General features: G+C 39.6%; 1 protein-coding gene across 13 annotated transcripts in view; it reads left to right on the top strand.

Annotated features, from left to right (window-relative positions):
• The window catches only part of DAB1 (DAB adaptor protein 1), a 635,724-nt gene that overhangs the window by 594,706 nt on the left and 20,659 nt on the right, over positions 1-20,359 (top strand). For 11 of the 13 annotated variants that reach the window (XM_083448084.1, XM_083448089.1, XM_083448096.1 and 8 more), the window contains 3 exons: positions 13,428-13,484; positions 17,688-17,750; positions 18,368-18,476. In XM_083448084.1, the coding sequence (XP_083304210.1) occupies positions 13,428-13,484; positions 17,688-17,750; positions 18,368-18,476 (229 nt within the window). The remainder of the gene's footprint in view (positions 1-13,427; positions 13,485-17,687; positions 17,751-18,367; positions 18,477-20,359) is intronic. The other 2 variants (XM_083448085.1, XM_083448088.1) reach the window with 1 other exon arrangement.

The following is a 20,359-nucleotide window of genomic DNA, read 5'->3' as shown; positions in this document are numbered from 1 at the left end:
TCTACTCCAAGGCTGGCTCCGTATCCTGGGAACAAGGACTTAGCTACAGCATTGCTAAGAAGCAAAACAGATCAGTAATTCTCCATTAGTGTGCAAAGAACAGGATTTTGCTCTCCTCCCACCTGTGTACAAGACGCACAAAGAAGAGTAGGCAGGTATCCAGCAATTCTACAAATTAAAAATAAATAAAGCACACATTAAAACCAATATCTTATTCAACCACTCATTGGTTTTAATGTTCTCTCTTTTATACACAGCCCTCTTTGTCTTTAAGACAGTTGCCTTCATCCTCCCCCCCCCCCCAATTTATTGCTTTCTCTATTAGACAGCGCTCTAAAATTCAATTTCTGTGCCTGTATTACCCAGTGTGCCTCTATCTGATTTAGATATCCATGGACACTTACTTTATTAATAGTAAACCTTGCTCACATGAATGTCTAAATGACTTTGGCTAAATGACTTTAACAACAGAGAAGTGTTTCCGTATTCTCTCCTCTTTCTAATTCACTGTACTTTATAACGCTGCGGCTGATGTAAGACAGTTCATTTTCATTTTGGGGAAAGCAGCCTTGGCAAGGCTATTTTCCTGTTCTCCTGCTGCATATGGACATCATAATTAATCTGCTGGGTAGAAATTGGAGAGTGAAAATAAATTGTGTATAACAGCTACACACATTTGTATTCTGCAAAATTAATTTGGTGTCTCTGCTGAGTATGAATGCTGGACCACATTATGCCTTTTCTTCTTTCCTTCCTTCCTATTTTGATATTGATGTTGACCAGTCCTCCCTGCCACTTTTGGACAGAACTTCCCACTTAGTCTTTTGGGAATGCGTGTGAGCAAAGTCAAAGTAAAGCAGCCTTTGCCAAATTGCAGATCTTCCATGCCTTGTGTGGCTCCCCAATGCTGCAGTTTTCTCAGCATGTGAAAATGAAGCTTGCTGAACTACAAGCTTCTTAATGAGCTCTTTTTCTTATAATTTTTTTCCCCAAAGCCTTCCCATTATGCACACATGTCAGGTTCTGCTTGTCATGGTGTTTTTAGCAACAGGAGGCAAACCGTAAATACCCTTCACTAAGCCTGTCACTCAAGTCACAATAAAACCTAATCTTCCCATCAACATGTCCAAACTATCTGTTTACAATTTTATGAAGGCTTTCAAACAACTCATCACAGTGCTATATAAAGATGTATCCCTACCGCATTTCCACAATCCCCCATTGCCTGCCATTGATTAGTCATGTATCCCTGGGCAGAGTAGGTGTCATCTGTTTGCAAATCAGGATATTAGGACTCAACCCACATCAGTTATGATTTGAATGGGTGTAGGTTTTTGGAAAGATTTATTTCACTTAAGCTGTGTTTCTGTCGCATTCTTAAATAGCAGTAGTAGAAGTAATAGTAGTTATTCACACTTGCTGAAATATACAAATATATGTGCATGGATGTATGTAGGTGTACAAGTGGTTACTCAGAGCTACAAGTCACAAAAATATTTTTACTAATGCAAATACGAAAGCCAATTTGGATACTAAAGATCCTGGAGGAAAACTCACTATGTCTAGCAAGTCAGTAATTCCATGGATTCTCCTTAGTATCCAATGACTCACAGTAATCAGATGAAGGTTTGTGAATGTCAAGGTTGGCAATGAAATATACCGAATCTCTCTTTGTATCTCCTATTAGAAGCTCAGCAAGGAATAGTGGTGCTCAGAACACTAATGATAATCTGGTCATGGTTAACACATGAGCTTCACAAATTTTGAGCTTAAATTGGGACCAATAGCAACAATCTGTTCATGTGTAACTTCTAAACATCCCAAATTTTAATGTTACATTTGTTTGCTTGGTTGCAAAAGACTACTCAGGACTGCTTACACCACAAAGATGTGCTTAGATCCAGTGATGTCTTCTCACTTGTGCAGTAGAAATCTGTCTGGGCAACAGTGGGTCCCCATCCAGAGTTTCCAGGGCAGTTCTTTTGGAGGGTGGGGGGCATGCATAGGACTGCAGGATAAAGAAGGAAAAGCAGACACCCTGTTGCATGAACAGGCACCACTCACACTATTTTGAGATTTCCCCTATATGTATAATTCAAAGCAGATCATTAAATTTAATCTCATACCTGCTTTTAGTAAGTAAGACTAACCCTTAACTACTCTCTTAGCATTTGGGTCAAAATCCAACAGAAGCTTTCTTGCACAAGCCCCATTGAAATTAATGAATGGAAGGTTCTGCTGGATCATGGCCCACAAAATGTTTAAGTAGATTTAACCAGTGAAATTTAAGTTTAAACCATAGTTCTGAAAACGTATCCAGGTCTAGATTTCTGTATTCACTGGATGTTCAACTCTTAAATCCATGTTTTCAAATACGAAACTGACTGAAAATGCCAGTAGTTTGTAGGTGCAAAACTAAAGAGGTTTTTAAGAGACCAGGAGAATTTGGTTTTCCCAAGCAAAAAAGAAAGTGATCTACTTGTAAAGGATTTTTTTATTAGTTTATTTAAAATAAAGATGGTGTTTGGGGGGAGGTGTAGACGTGTCACCCAGCAAGAGACACAGAATGAACCCCATGTTACAGATGCACTTGTAGGGCTAGAATCATAGTTTATTTATTTGTCTTGATATTAGTACCATTTCTCAGGGGAACTCTGGTGATCATTAATGGCAAAGCTTGAGTAGCAAAGGTGAAAAGTGTTTGTCTCAGTGCAGAAATTGCACCATTGTAGCAGAAGCGTTTGTAAGCAGTCAACATGCAGCTGCTGCTCTCGTCTTTGCAACCTATGTTATCAACTTTGTATCATGCTCTATATGTTTTCATAGAATGTTGTTAGGTTGTATCTACCAATGCACATATCACTGTATGTTGTGTGCATTTGACGAGCCTTCCTGCCTTGTCGTATTATTAAATGCACCTTGGTATGTTTTTCTTGTACCTTGGATTCAAAAGTAGTATCCAGATGGCATTTGGGGGAGCATCTGCAGGCACTGCCCTCCAGCAATGTGTGCAGCTTGCTTAAGCAAGGCAGGAGACCTATTTCCACAATTCCATCTAGACATTTATAATCACATTAATGTTGCATTTATTTTTTCCTTGAGCATATATAGTATTTGCTAGATGGCAGTTGTGAGATGAAGATGTCTTTATGAATGAAATACTTCTCAGCTATAGAAATTGTACTGAAAACATTAATATTTCTTACATAATATGTTCCTTCACTGAATTTCTAGGTCACATTAAGTTTTGATTTTCAAGTTTTGCTCCTTCAAAGCAAAAATTACCTTTGCCTTCACATTTCTATCTTACAAATAAGAACAAATAGTGTAGATTGGGGTAGTGACAAATATAGCATGAATACATTGGTGCATAGGGTACCGTATTTTTCGCCCTATAGGACGCACTTTTTCCCCTCCAAAAATGAAGGGGAAATGTGTGTGCGTCCTATGGGGCGAATGCCTGCATGCTGAAGCCTGCACGCGCTGAGCTCAGCGCGTCCAGGCTTCGCGGACCTCTCTGCAAGCAACAGGAGCGCTCCCGCTGCTTGTGGAGAGTTGCCTGCATGCTGAAGCCTGCGCGCGCTGAGCTCAGCGCGTCCAGGCTTCGCGGACCTCTCAGCAAGCAGCGGGAGCCAGCGCTGGGCTCCCACGGCTTGCAGAGAGCTGCCTGTTTCGGGGCTGGGGTTGGGGGAAGCTTGGGCTTCCCCAGCCCTGCGCCTGCGGGGGAAATAATTTTTTCCCCTTTATTTCCCTCCCAAAAAACTAGGTGTGCCTTATGGGACGGTGCGTCCTATAGGGTGAAAAATACGGTAAATCTGAATTCATGTTTCAGAACAGGAGAACTCATCACTGCTGTCCTGTGTTTATTGTGGTGTGCAAATCCTCTTTAACTTTCTGCTTGGGACATCAGTATGCTGTCAGTGTGTTTCAACAATAAATTCTTCTCCCTCACTTGATACTTTTGCAAAGTGCAGGAGTATCAAGGCTATAAATGCCACAATATTGCAAACTAAAAAATGAAAAATGTTGACATCAGTTATCAAGATGCATAGTCACATCTCCTGGAGCAATTATATTACTGATTAGTGTAATGTTTCCTATTGGAATGATCCACCAATTATTCCTCTCCTGGTTCTGAATGAATTCCTGTCCTTTAATCCTCACCAATTTAGGGTGTGTGAAGAGGGCACATGTCCAAACATCATATAACAATCCAGGGAAGCCTGCTTTTAGACCAAGGGAGAAAAGCAAGGGAGAAAACAAAGGTACTGCAAAATCCCAGCTATGTTGCAATTGCTGAGCAGTGCAACACTACCAGTAGCAGCAAGTCAAAAAGAAGAGGCCCCCAGACCAGGAAAAAAAACATCATTGAAAAAAGACACTTTGTCAGTAAGACTTTTTCTGACATTTTTAATTAAGAAAATTATGTCTGTTACTGTTACATTATTCTCTTTAAATTAATTCATTTTATTCTCAAATTACTGCTCCTGCCTCTAATTCATTTGTTTGTTTTTTATGCTAATTTGTTTCCACCAGTTCCCATACTACCAGAAAAGTGATGAAGGGTGCTTTCCGGCCATCTCAAAAAGCTAGCTCAACAGCATGTTGCAAACAGAGGTGTAGGGATGTGATGCAGAGCATCTGTATCAGAGGAAGTATGCTTTTCCCTCTTGGAAAACTGTGTAGTGCTGTGTGCATAAACTCCTTTAAAACTAACAGATGCCACATTACAGGGAAGCAAACATTGCTCCCACTGTCTGCACATGGCCTGAAACATTGCTGATATCACAGAGAGTGGGGAGAGCCTGTTACTGCCTTCACATATTGGCCCGACACTGATGGAATAGTTTTTGTCTCCTTTTGCTGAGGGGGTTCTAGAAAAAAACATTACCGAGAGCCTTTTCTTTCTTCCTTTTTGAGAGGGCTTAATCTTAAACCAATGTGTTTAGCTATAATTCACATGATCTCCCATCCCGCCAAGCATGTTCACTCATAAATTTTATACCTTCAGCTCTTCAGTAGAGAACAATGGTACTTTCTTAAATAGCCTCTCTTGTTTTTGTGAGTTGCAGACTATTACAGGATTTGAAAAAGAATTTTCCTGCCAGTTTAGGGAAACATTTGTCAGTTTAATGCAAGATAAAATGTATTCTTATTAAGTTAAGTCTAAGGAATTAAATAGAGAATTTCCCTTTATTTTATCCTGAAAAAGCATAAGATAACAAAGTCTGGCAAAATCTTAAATGTGAGGAAAATGTTATGCCAATGTTTCATAAAATGTAATACATCCTCTCAATTTGAATATGGCATTTCTGAATCTAAAAGTGGTATTCTGCTTGTTTTAACTCCAACTCTTTAGAATATTTTCTTTCTTTCTTTCTGAAAATTGAAAAAAAAATATCTGCAAGCTGTTAGCTTCTTCTGAACTTGAGCTAATTTGTCAGATACAAATTCTAGCAGCCTTTAAAATTAAATTTTTAGATCATCACATATGAATATAGTAGTTATATAGGTATGTCCTAGAACTGGGATCTGCCACGTATATGATTGCCACATCCTATCATGACGTTCTCCCATGCAAATTTACTTGTATGTAAGTGTGTTGTTCTGGTCTTGAATCATTCCTATTCGGTGGGGATTTTGCTGGAGAACTTCCTATTAAATGGCACCTATTGTTTCTGCCACCAATGAAAGCTGTAGATCAGAGAAGCCTGTCTGTGTAATGTGGGTGGATGGGAGCAGTTGTTGGTGAGAACCCAACCTACATATTATTTGCTGTCCCAAAGGACACATGGTTCTCTGCATAAGACTCACTGACAGATAGTGTGTTCTAATGTAATTGCACTCTTTGGCTAGGTTTGACAAGATGATCCATTTGAATGGTCATCCATTTGAATGTAACCATTGAATGGTTACAGTCCCCTTTTATCTTACTTATACCTTCTCAAATATTTGAGGAAGTCCACAACAAAAAAAATGCTTAACTTACCCATTGAAAATGTGTTAATAGATTACACAACAATTTTACCCCAGACTACACAACATATACAGATTTGGGATGTGATGGAGAAAATGCAATGTACATGGAGATCTCAGTTTGTGCAGGGAAAATTTTCCTTGACTACAGAAATGATCTACATGCACCATGACAATCACCATATGCACAGAGACTTGGTTGTTTTGTTTTTTGTTTCTTTCATTGATGAGGATGGAAAGGTTCTGCATGTGGGATTTTGGATCATGCCACTATAATGGGAAAATAAGTACTGTAATCAAGTTGATTCCTGTAATGAACAGTCTATAGAAACCCGGAGGAAATGCTTCGGGAATCGTTTTTAAATTTTAATGCTTTCAAACAAAATAGTTGAAGTCCCCCTCCCCTTACATTATTGGATAGATTGGAAGCACCTATTTTGATGTTAGCTTTGATGCCACAAAAGATGTTGGCCACATGGAGGAGGCCATGGCATGACTTGTTCCCATGCTAGTGTTGCTCAGGAAAAAAATATGGCATTGGAAGGAGCTCAAATGACCTAGATCTGTTGATTTTGTAGTGGCAGAGCAAAAGACTGCAGTTATGCTATTCAGGTCCTATCAAAGTAGAGCAAAAATACTACTTTTATTAGTAAAATGTCTAAACTCCTTCCAGCCTGTACCTGAGGAAGCTGCAGTTATTTACCTCATAGTGGAAACTCAGGAGGAATCTCTATTAACCTATAGAAATGACTCTGCTCCAGGGCATCTAGCAGAAGGTAAACAAAAGAGAAAGATAATGATGGTGATAATGATGGTGATAATTAATTATTTCACCTCAGGAAAGTGTCTGAAAGCAGCACAATTGTCTTATTCCTCAATATTTTCTCCTTACCTCAGGCACCAGTGACCCAACCCGCATTCATTGGTCCCCTCTCTCATCAAATCCCACTTTAGTTAAATGGGCAAAAAGTTCCCTGCTCCCTCTCTCATCAAATTCTAAGGTCTTGCAAAACAAAAATGGATCCTTCCCAGCAGCATTACCAAAGAAGGGCAAGTTTTACTGTGGGTGCAACCTGTAAAGTGAGAGGACATAGTCATTTTCCATAGCATAAATCCTAGGGTCTACTAGTCCATGTTGAATATAAATTACGCTGGCAAGCATGCTGTGTCTGCTCTCATGGACATGAATAATGTGGCTCAACTTTGTAAGAGGCGTGTCTATGCTTGCATATTTATATGTATGTATTTGCAGTATGACTACCCTTTCTCGTTAACCAAGGAACTGTTTCTAGGAGGAGGAAAAAAACAAGCTTCCATTCTTGAAATCTCTAAACAGATAATTAACAATACCATATAACTTGAACATTTACAGCAAGCATTACACTTTTGTTTTGGATTTGAGTTTTTTTCATATTTGCATAATGTTCTGTGTAATGAGATTCATAGAACTAGGGGTCAAGAATTAAGCAGGCCACCTCTTGACTAAAGTGGTATAAAGGGTAGGCAAAGGTGTGTGGTGTGTGGTATGTGTGTGTGTTGGGCTTATTCCAGCAAGGCAGAAGAAGGAAGAGATGTGCTTTTCCTATGCTATGCTACTATATTTCCTGTTTTAAGGATGTGTCAGGATTGTGAGGATTATGAAGCATCTCATGACACACCTCCAACATTGGAAGGCCACTGGCTGCAGATGCCTTTCCACAACAGAGGGTATTTCCACCATTGGAAAGAAAGATCTGACAAATCCTATATTCCTTGGGCATAGTCCCCAAATGACTATAGGCTTGCAGCCTGGAGGTTTGTTCTTGCTTGTTTCCAAATACCCTTCATAAAATACCCTTCATCCCTGCATTTTAACATTTTTTCCGCTGATTTCAGAGTATTATCCCCACCTCACCTTTTTCCGCTGATTGCAGAGTATTCCCCACCTTTTTCCGCTGATTTCAGAGTATTATCCCCACCTTACCTTGTAGCTTAGCCTGCATTTGTATTTTACCCATTTAAATAAGCTTGATACCTTATTCACTCACATTATCAGGCCAAATACAGATAAATTGGCTACAACTAAGTCAAAAGTTATGCCATGCCTAAGTGCTGCTAAAATTTATACAGTGGTACCTCGAGTTACATACGCTTCAGGTTACATATGCTTCAGGTTACAGACTCTGCTAACCCAGAAATAGTTCTTCAGGTTAAGAACTTTGCTTCAGGATGAGAACAGAAATCGTGCTCCGGCGGTGTGGCGGTAGTGGGAGGCCCCATTAGCTAAAGTGGTGCTTCAGGTTAAGAACAGTTTCAGGTTAAGTACAGACCTCCAGAACAAATTAAGTACCGTATTTTTCGCCCCATAGGACACACTTTTTCCCCTCCAAAAATGGAGGGGAAATGTGTGTGCGTCCTTTGGGGCGAATGCAGGCTTTCACTGAAGCCTGTAGAGCGAGAGGGGTCAGTGCTCTCCAGGCTTCGTGCAGATCTCCCCAAGCCGTGGGAGCCCGGCGCTGGGCTCCCGCGCCTTGCACAGAGCTGCCTGTTCTGGGGGCTGGGGTCAGGGGAAGCTCGGGCTTCCCCCACCCCAGCCCCGCACCTGGGGGAGGGAAATATTTTTCCCCCTTTATTTCCCCCCAAAAAACCTAGGTGCGCCTTATGGGACGGTGCGTCCTATAGGGCGAAAAATACAGTACTTAACCCGAGGTACCACTGTAATGGTAGGACTGTAGCCTAACAATCCTATAGTCACTTTTATTTTTTTAAAAAATAAGCTATATAAAATTATGATAAGGTAGCATTTCATGAGGTGCACATAAATGCCTAGATGAGTCAAACAGCCTTAGGGAATTAAGTCAGGAAAGACATTACAAAGATTTCTGGGTGCTTGTTGTGTTGTTGTAAATCATACTATTTAATGAGATTCCTATTTTAAGGTAAATAAACACATCACAGATGAGTTTTGAATTAACTTGACTACAAAAATCAAGTTGAGTAGAACAAACTTAAATGGCTCAATACACATTTTGATTATCTGAGGAAGTTCTTCTTTTGAAGCTAGTCAACAAGTGAGGTGGAATGCTTAATGTTCCTTGAATGAATTGTGTTCAACGTCGAAAGATTTTAATGCGAACACTTGCTTATAAATACATTAAGCTACAATTTGAAAATAATTAGCAGTGGCTAGCTGACCTAACCTAGACATTCATCTGGAAGTGATGAATTTGAAAACTGTGTGAGGAATACAAAGGAAACTAAGAACAAGATAACAGAGTGAGAAAGATAACAACATAGGTTGGTGAGGACTGCTTAGAAAGTTCAAAAGTAACAACAAACTGTGGTTAACCAGCTCCAAACTATGGATTCAGTTCCTACTTTGTGGGCCTTGAAACAAAGCATAGTGATACTGTTTGGGTTTAGCCATTAACACAAGCAAAAATTAAGCCATATAAACATCTTAAACATTCTAAACAAAAATAAAAAGTTATAATGACAATATATAATGAAATTGGGTCCAGAGGATACCCAAGACATAATGTGAAATTGCTGACCTTCAATGAAGAAAAGGAAAAAAGTGCAACTTGTCCCTAAGATCATCTGTGCCGGAGAAAGTAGCCAATGTAAGACCAATTTTTACAAAGAGGTCAGATGGCGATGGGGTTTTCTGGGAAATTACAATCTGGTTAGATTAACGTCTGTTCCAGGAAAGCTGGTGGAAAGCATTGCTAATGCTAGAATTACCAAGCAAGCCGATGAAGAAGCCTTGCTGAAGAACAACCAGCATGGCTTCTGCAAGTCTAACTATCCTTTTAGGATTTGTTGAGAGTGCCACTAAGCATATGGATAGGGGAGATCCAGTAATCACAGTACAAATTTGTACAAAAGCCTCACAACATTTGGGGCTATTTAGTTTAGAGAAAAGGTAAGGGGGAAACAAGATAGAGGTGTAGAAAATTGTGCATTGTGTGAAGACAGAGGCTGGAGAAAATTTTCTCTGTCATAATATTAGAACCCAGGGTCAACTAATGAAGCTAAATGTTGGACGATTCGGAACAGACAAGAGGAAGTATTTCTTCACGCAGTGCATAGCCGCCAAAATTCAATGGCTTAAAAAAGGATTAGACAAATTATTGGAAAATAAGGCTGCTGGCTGTGTTCCACGTCCATTGTTGAGGGGAGTATACCTCTGGGTACTAGTTGCTGGGAATGCTGTTCTGCTCATGTCCTGCTTGTGGGCTACTCCTAGGCATCTAGTAAGAAGCTGTGAGAAGACAATGCTGGACTAAATGAGCCACTGGCCTAAGCCAGCAGAGCACTTCTTCAGGCAGCTTCAAATCAAACACACACACACCCCAATGTGGGAGTCCCCTGGCAGCTCAGGAATGATTTACAATAGAGACTAGACAGCCTTGTTCTCAGCTTCCAGAGCTTGCATTTTTGAGATGTGTCAGTTTTGAGAAGGCTTTTTAATAATGCATTATGGAGATGAGAGACAAAGCAATTAACTACTTTATTAGATTTTTGAAGCAGCATCTCTATCCATTAGGTCAAGACAGTGATATTTTTTATGATTTGCTCAAACGTTTCCTGCTGCAAAGATTTTAAGAATTAAAAACTTCATTAATTGCTTAATAAACTATTCTAAGGCTTGGAGGCCTCCCACAGAGCATTTGCTAATATTAACAGTGGGTGCACAAAGGAGACTTAATGCCAGGAATAAATGATTCCTGAGAATACATTCCTAGGAGGTTTGCAGACCTAAATATATTGGGCAAAATTCATTAGAAATCAATTCTATACAAGCTCCGTTAGATTGAGACATGCTCAAAAGGCAGATTGTAAAATAAGGCACAAACATGATAGAATATCATGGAAAAACAAGCACCAGATTAGCAGCAGGAGGAATTAAAAAAGAGAATAGCTATTTGGACTTGAAATGTACCAATTGCCTAAACTGTTTGCTTTGTCTGTCAAATATGAAGGTGAAGAATCCAAGACCCGGGATTTTATCTAATGTTAGCCCTGCTTAGACCCATTGAATTTAATGAACTTAAGTTAGTTGTATCCATTAACTTCAGTTGGTCTATTAGATGAGTAGGATTAGGATTAGCCTGGGATACAACCTCACCTCTTCCTCCCCCAACTCCTTTCTCTGTGTGTGTCTGTTTCTCAATGAACATAGCACAGGTAGACTCTACATTGCATCCTATTGTTTCACTACCCTCCTACAAATTTTTATTTTAAAAAACAAATATGATTTTGTCTGTGGCAATGGAGAGGCTTACAAAACCCAAACAGGTGCCTTTTAATTTAAACATCAGGTTGAAACATTTGCAACCTCTCGTTCTGTATGCCAACAGGAGGAGATACAAGAGTTGTTGAAAGGCTTAATACCTTCCTGGTAGGAAGGTTTTTGCTATTCCCCCTACCCCTTCAGGCAACTTGCTTGTGTGTTCTTCACTGACTGAGCTGTGGGGTATGTGTGTGTATGTTTTGATCTGTGATGAGACAGATTTTCAAGTAATTAGAAGCAGCCTTTACATTTTAACACACAGAGAGAAATCCACAAAGGCTGCAATTATACAGAAAGATCAAGCAATCTAACGTCTTGCTATGCTGCCGGTTGTTTCTGCAGCACGCTAGGAAGAGGCAGGTGGGGGGTGCAGGAGGGTTTGCTCTAATTGGAGAAACCTTTTGTATTGAAACGTCTAAGGAAAGACAGACAAACGGTGCCAAATATTTGCCCCCAGTTAGAGCAGTGTAGTCCTGTGAAGTCTCCGCTGAAGACTTTTCCACGGTCTAATAGACACTAATGGCTCACCCTTAGGAAGCATCTCCTCAGCGGCAAGTGATGCAGAACAAGAACTGATGGAGGATACAGCCCAAGTGCTCCATGATAATTGGGCACTTGGGACATGCAGTGACATGGCAGGCAACTATTTTCTGGGAGGTCCTGCCATAGCACAATCAGGTTGTTGCTAATGGTCTGTTGAACGCCGCACACATGTTTCTCCAGTGTTACGCTGTTGCTGTTTCTCCAGACAGCTTCATAAGAGCAATCAGTGTTGGTTCAGCAAGGCAGCTGAGGGCACAGCGTGACTCAGCGTGACAGCAGTGAAGAATTTTTAGGACAGCTGGAGTGATGCTCAGGAGGAGGAGAAACAAGATGAATCCTGTCCCAAGAAAAAAGATAATTTGTTTTAGATTCTGAAAACGTACATGACTTGTAGCAAAGTAATCTATTACTGCATCTCTGCCTTCATGCTTCTCTGAAATCATGTGCTGGTTAACCTTTGTAGGACTTTCTTAAAGCGAGTCCATAAGTAGTGACTACATATTCTCCTGCTGGCAGGAGAACAAAAGGAAAATTAATCGTAAATGGTGCATTGGGCCAACTGATAGCTTATAGATGCACACCATTTAGATGGGAGGTGGAGTTCAGGAGCTATCAGTACTGGGCCCACAACCAACAAGGGGACCCTGGCATTATTATTTCTTAAAGTAAATCTCTAGCCCCATTAGAATGAGAGTTATTAAGCGAAATGTGAAGCCACAATTCACAGTAATTGCTTTGAAAGATATGAGCCTCTTCCTGCCTTTCAGTATTGTTAGCCTATGAGGGAAGCCAAAGTTGTGAGAAAAATCTACATTCATGAAAGCCCTGGGACACCCCAGAACATCTTAAAAATAAACCAGGAAGTCTCTTCTCTAGGATTTGGACAATGACTAGGGATGGTGGAAGTTGCTGTTCAAAACACTGGGAGGGCACCAGATTGTGGAAGTCTGTTGTAGAGCTTTTCTCCAGATTCAAAAGAGCTGCCTGGTTCATTTTGAAGGGACTTTCTGATTCATTCTGGAAGTTTATTTTTTATTCCCTGATAGAGAAGTGATATTGCTCAGAGAAAATAATGGTAGAATCCAATGGTTAGTGTGGTTCCCATGGCATCCCTATAACTATAGGCAATGGGTGGTGGTTCTGTCCCTTGTAATGTGTTCAGCTGCAAGGATTTATTTTTCTCTTATGAATGAATGTTGACCATTTTCATATATGAGGAAATATATGTAGGACTCAGTAGAGGTGGAAGTCATCCTCACCCTAGGGAGCCCTGTGTATGGGAACTTCTGTGCTCTTCCCTCTTGCCTCAGTGTCCCATATTATAGTCCACTTACACAACCCAGAGAACTCAAGGGAAGCCACAGAGAACTGCGGTTTTTCTTAAATGGATATTCCCAACCTTTCATTTTCACTTCCCCACGCTGGGTTCTGTTTCTTTGTATGATATAACCATAAAAACTTATGGTATGTATATAATCACTGAGGCAAGCAAAAGCATCTGACCAGGAAACTATAAAATAGCTCTTGTTCAGACGTAAAATCAATAATTGTTGAAGTCATCATTGTTGTGCTCAGCAGAACATGTCATTTTCATAAATCATTCACTTTCATTTTCATCAATCATGCATTACAGCTGGAGAATGGAAGCCTGTTGTTGGACATAGATGAAAATCTTGGTAGAGTCACTCAGGTAAGAGAATTCTCAGTAGAAATAGATGAACTCACCAAACTAGTTAGCAGAGTATGACTAAACAGAGATTAGCGCCAGTTACTACAAGCTCTTAAGATATTGGCAGAAAGCACAAATGTTTGATTATAATCCATATATTTAACACTTTATCAGTCCTTCACACAGTGTTACTCAAACAGCTTGTGAAATTTGAACATGCTGAAATTTCATAAACCCTGAGAAGAAGCTGTTTGAGTCTGACCTGTAATTCTAAAACAGAAAATGGACAGGGTCTTTCCCTAGTAATGCCTTCCATCCAAGGCAAGCCCCAGACATAGTCCCAAAGACAAAGCAAGTCTAAAGTTAGAGATATGAGGTAAAATTACAGTCACCTTTTAGCACCTCCATAGTGGTGAACGATCTCTCCAGAATTTCTGCCGCTTACCATCTGCACAAAGCAATGACAACAAAAATCTTTAAAAAGCACAACTCATTCATATGTGTGTCATACATCGGCTGCCTTTCCATCCCAGCAAATATATAACAAGGTAAAATAACCTCTAGCTAGTCCCATATTTTCTTTCTCAGAGTTTCCTTTGTACATTAGATATTTAAATTTCTAAAATATGAAATCTAAGCTAATTTTCCTATACAAATTGCATCTAGCAAGATCCACATTTAACAAGCAAATGCTTAACAAGCGGTTTGCAGCAGCAGTAGTAGTAGCAGCAGCAGCAGCATGTAAGGTATGGAGATTCTTTGCTATTGGTGACAGAGTGCAAATGCAAATGTTTCCTTTCTACAGGCAGCATGATGTTACATGTTGTCAGCTGCCCTGAGTGGTGCATGTACACCTGAAGGGTGAGACACAAATGCTTTAATAATTAAATATCATTAAATATTTAATTACCAACATAAATACACTTAGGCTTCTTGTAGATATAGAAAAACTCTGCATCTGTGATGCTCTTTACTCACAGAGTATGTTTCCATTGCAGAGTGTGTGAGAGAAGGAGTTATAGTGCTTGAATCAGCTAAAACTAAAATTATGCATTGTGATGAATGATTGCATGGTGGGGATGGGGCTGTATGCTAATCAGTTATCCTCCTATGCTCCTTTCGCTATATTGCAACCTTATTTGCACCGCTTTGTTTCTGCTCACTAAAATTTAAAAGCTGTTGCCAAATTAAAAAAACAGATTTTTGTGGAGCACTATGAGGGTGGAACATCAGAGGTGAAGTCATCTGAGGAAAAACCCACAGAAATGGGTATGGTTAGCCTAGACTTGAGAAAACACTTGAATGTTTTGAATTTTTAACTCCCATATCCACAGTTGAACAGTATCTTTAGTAGAACCAACCAAAATGACACAAAAGTTTTCAAGCCTTAAAGTTCTCCAGAACTGTTCATAAGAAAAGATATTACACAAAATAGAGTGGGGGAGCAAGGAAAAATAAAAGAAGAAGGATAAGGTTGGATGATGTAGTTATAAGGTCAGTTTGTAGATCTGCACCTGCTGCTTTGGGTATCTGTTGACCAGTTCGTATGTGCAACATCCCCCACACAATTGCCTCCAAAAGCAGATGGGCCTGTTAGCCTGGTCAGGATCACTTAAAAGCATTTATTTTAAAAACACTTCCTCTAAACAGCTGTCCTAATTCCCATAGTTGTAGAGGCACTTTTTCAATATGCAGCCATCACGGAAAATGTTCTAGTAAATCAAATTCAAATATGCTCTTTCAAAGAAAATTATTAGCTTCTAAAGAGATCATTTATTTATATTAGCCAAATTAATTTTGATCAGCTTCACTATTTGCATGCTAATGCACCTCCTCAAATTGTTCATCAGTTTATCATATCTTTCTTTCCTGGCATCATTCTGTGAATGTCCAATAATTCACTTTGCAATTACAGTGACAGTCTCAAATGCTGTGACTTATTCACAAGCCCAGTTGAAAGTTGAGTACGCTAGGACACTGTGAGACAACAGTATGCAACTCAAAAACACAGAAAACTGAGTTTCACCTAATCTGTTTTGCTTTCAAAATTATTGGTAGACGTTCTTGTAATGACCAGGAATAACTTAATTCAAAATCTGTGAAGTATTTCCAATGTACATTATACAATGGGAATGTTTACCATCAATGCTTCTCTTCCATCATTTTCTTATAAACCTACTTGATTGTAGGGTGGGTGGGTGTACCTGTCCACCCCAAAATAATTCTCTAGCTCCCAAGCTGTCATAAAATTAAAGATTACCAAGAAGCACAGTTTTATCAGAGCCCCTTTGTCTTGCAGAAGCTAAAAAATAATATCTACCAGTGATAATTAGGAAAGAAATTTCCTTCTGGAAGTATATTTTAAAGGAATGGATTAGTTTATTATTCGCAGAGCTCTGGCCCAATGGTTGCCAGTGGCTTGAATTAATTAATTTTATAATGAATGATTTTAAAGTGTTGTTTGTGCTGGTCTACTGTTGTTAGCCGCCCTGAGCCCGGCTTCGGCTGGGGAGGGCGGGATATAAATAAAATTTATTATTATTATTATTATTACACCTTTTTTTGCAACAATAGGGACACAACCTTTAAAATGACTTCTTATTAAATGATTAAATTTTACAGGACCAAATGCCTTCAAAGCAAGCATCTGAAAATCTGCCTTGCCTTTCTTGCATTTACATGTGGAATAGCTAATCCCTTTTCCTTCATATTAAGACAACGCAGGTGTCAAATTCCTTTTTGTTTTTTAAGGGCTTTGTGCTATAAAAAGCATCCAGTTCACTTTCAGTTTTGAGGGCCTTTAATTGGAGTTCCTTCCAGCTCAGGTAGTTAATATCCTTTTTGTAGAATTTGTTCATAAGTAGACAGAGAGCTCCAAGCTTGGAAGGCATACTGTTAGAGACTGGAATTTCTTGAGCATTATAGTTAGCTTGCACACTGAACACCTCTAAAGCTCTGCCTGAATGCTGATTTGAATGTAAGGCTCTGTGAAGTTCATGAGAGTCCCAGTAATGAAATAACACAGCAGTACAGCATACATTATTTAATGGTTAATCATATGATTGGCTTGAGAAGACTGGCCGATTCTGCCTCTGGAGTTGCTGGGTATCCATAAATGGCTGTCTTATTTGGGAAGACCTCCACACTCAAATCCAATGCCCATAAAGTCCAAATCTTGCAAGTGGAGCCCAGATTTAATATGGCATTATCAGCAGCATGATTTTAGCATCCACAACCAGGATTTTTTCATGCATATTCAGTGCACCCATCCATGATTTGCTGATGGCAGCCTGAAGTGGGACAGGCATTTTTGATGATGGAGGCAGACTGCCAAAAAAAAGGGGGGGGAATGGAGAGACCGAATGCAGAGATAAATCAGAAAAATGTATCAAAATGACCAAAATATTTTATTTTTGCATAATGTGCTCAGAAACAAGAAATACCTTCCTCAGGGACAATCTTCCTTATTGGCACTCTGCAAAAAATATATATTGTTTCCTCCCTTGCCAAATGCAACTCATTTCTCATAGGTTTTCAGAAACAGGTTCTGCCACATTTGTCCCAAGAGTTCATTCCAGAGACTGGGATTGATACAAGTTAAATGTCTGAAGGATGTAAATTATTAGTGAAAAACACACTTGTTGGTGCCTTTAAACAGCCTGCCTTGGGAAGAAATGCATCTAGAACAGAATGGTTTAGGTGACAGAAGGAGTCAATAGAAGATACCTATAGGACAGTGGGAACTGTTCCATTTGATGGCTCACTTGGTGAGAGGATGATATGGACATAGCATCCTTTGTGGGAGGTTTGTAAAGGTCATTCTCTGGGTACTCATTGACAAGGTAGTAGAATTGAAGCCAGTGCAACCTTTGGATAAATTTCTTCCTCTATGAGGAGGAAATTTCTACGAAGGGCAGGGGGGAGAAATTGATCCTGTCTTCTGATCAGGAGGGGGTTCTGTGTAGAGATTTCCCTTTTCACACCATCTGTGGATTTATTTATTTTTTAAATCCTTTAATATCCAGAGTGCCAATGAGATATTAATGGAATGACAGACATTTGTTCAGGTTTGCCTCACAGACTGGCCCAAAAAAATTGTGAGGAAAGCATTGTTTTGAGAAGTTACTCTTGCTTTCCATTACAAAACTGGCTTCTGTGTTGCTCAGTGGATAAGAGATGAGACATGCCTAAATCTTTTTTCTTTCTTTTTGCAATTCTTTGCAGGCTGTTACCCAACTAGAGCTGTTTGGGGACATGTCCACTCCTCCTGATGTAACCTCTCCCCCTGTAAGTACCGGAGAGAAATGTCCTGCCTCTTTCTCACATGCCACTTTCGGCAGGCTTCTTGTAGCAGCATAATGCATTTAGATATTCATGACTAACAATGCCCCATACTGAAGCTGAAAGAATTTCAAAAAGGTTTGCAATCATTTTACCCAGTTTGAATTTTTCCCTATGTAAAATTGCTCATTACCTTTCTACTTCTTTTTCTGCACTAATTGCTTACACTGATCCCCTGTGAAGCTATTAATATCACACAGCCTTAGACCTTTCATGGGGAGTGGGAGAGAACAGGTGCTGTAGGAATTTGCATATATCCTAGGAGCTGGGGAAGAACACTTTCGGGTTTATTTAATACATTACAAATCGTAAGAGATTTTCCTGATGTAGTTTCCCATTATGTTTTCTAGTTGCTGCTGTTTTCCTTTCCCCACTTTCCTGCTGCTCTCTCCCTTCTGCATCTCCTCTCTTATAACCCCCCCCCCCAGCCCATGCTTTCCTCTCTGTCGCTTTTTTTAATTAGGAAAAAGGGTGTAGAGCCAGTTCTTGGCAGCAGAAGCCACAACTGAGATGCCACCCATGTATGTTTAATCAGCACGCTCCAATCTTGCTGTGTTTTACAGACCCCCGCAACTCCAGGTGATGCCTTTATCCCATCTTCATCCCAGTCACTTCCTGCTGGTGCAGATGTATTTAGTTCTGTACCTTACAGCACTGCTGCTGTACCCTCAGGTGAGTTTTTCACATCATGCTATATAACTTGAGAACTTAAAGGCCAGTCTGAGCATATGTGGCTTTTAATGGGAGCTCTTCTGTTGTACATCAGAACATCTAGACCCTTGATGAATTAGTAAATTTAGTTAGTGCTAGTTCCCGCATACCTGCTCATTAATCAATGACTGCAGTGAATGACCCATTACAGATATAAAATCACAGATAAAATGAACACCTCACATCAGGCATCTTATTTACGCCCCCCAACCCAGTAGATACAGTTTACACCTTAAGAGTTTGGCAATCCATTTGTGATTCATTCAGTGAACAACTCCTAAATCCTTCCATATTATTCTGAAGGCATTTGGGCAATCTCTTTCTCAAACTGCTTAAGGTCTCTTTCCTCAAGGCCACTTTCTTTTCTCTTTTGATTTTCCTGGAGTTCCGGTAGCCACAGGAGAAAAAAGACTGGTGTTTATGTTTTTCACTGTTCTTTGGTGTCCAAAATGCAAACAACAATAGCTTAACCTCATTTCTGAAGCTTGGAATAATACACAGTCAATACATTTGTTCCCCATTACTACTTCTGATTTGTTGAGCAGTTGCTTTTGCTTAAATCCTCTTTTGCTTATGTAGTTCTTTATCGGGAAGAAATAACACAAATGAAAATGTATGTTTGTCTCTTTAAAATACCGGAAATCCACTGTAATGTTAGGTGTGAATTAGCCAGAACTGTGTCTGCACTAAATTTCTAGTTTCTGCTTTCAAGTAAATTAAACTTTGTGATTGGAATAAATTGTGCAAAGCAAGTGCATACGCATGTGCATGCATATATTACATGATTTTGCTAGGAAGAAGAGTGTAAAGACATACAGACTTATGAAGCCTGTTCCCTGTTTGCTAGCAGAAGTAGCTGGTGCAGTGTACTGGTGATATTTCTGCTGTTTCCTGGGACAGTGTAGGGGTTTGAATATGCTTGTGCAGCCCTGATCTTTGCCCTGCACTGTCCCAGTAAGCAGTAGCAACACCACGGCCAGAGATACAGGGCAGCATCACCCTGCCAGCCATTCCTGACTGGACAACCCGCAGCTCCTTTGATGTTAAATTAGGCTATATCTGCATACTTGCACATTTACATGTATAACAATTTGCTAACAGATTGCAGGTGTGGTTTGAATCTTATCCCATTTTCCGCTTCTGTGTGTTATTTTTATTTTGTTACCGTACACATCCCATTGTCCAGAAAATGAAATAGGTTGAAGTTTTGGAATACAAAAATTCAAAATGAGCCTGGCTTTATCTAGTCAGAGCTGTGGACATGCTAACAGCTGGCTTTGAAATATAAAGCAAGAAAACTGCTTCTTTCCATAGCAAAATAAATGTGTAGGGTTTTTTCGCGATATAAAGACTACCTTATTGTGTACATGCCTCATCAGCAAAACTTGTTTAATCTCCGTATAGCAAAAATAATAATAATCAAAATCTAGGTAGAGTAAACATTAAAATGAGAAAGGGGAATAACATTTGAATGCTGCTTTAGTATACTCAGCCAGGTCATGATTAAGGAGAGGGGGCTACTAATTAAGAAGCTAAATGAATTTTCCCATGTTAAGGTGTGCTGGATGGACAAAAAAAGAAACTGAAACATAGAAGAATCAGAAGTGATGTATGTAAAATGTTGAAACTAGGCCTTCATACAAAATGTTTTTGCAAGCTAATGGATCTTTTGGCTACATTTTAAGAAAATCTCTTAGAAAAGAAGTGGCATCTTTCATTTGGAGTGCAGCCTGGACTACGAACATTCAAACACTGTCCTACCTTATCCAAACCTAAAACTAAACTTGAAGGCTAAGCACACATGGCTGCTCTTTCCTATTAATGTTGGTTAATGAGGCCAATTA

This window comes from Podarcis tiliguerta (genome assembly GCF_965153285.1).
Source record: "Podarcis tiliguerta genome assembly, chromosome: 6".
NCBI lineage: Eukaryota > Metazoa > Chordata > Lepidosauria > Squamata > Lacertidae > Podarcis > Podarcis tiliguerta.
This window is presented reverse-complemented; position numbering and strand designations above follow the sequence as displayed.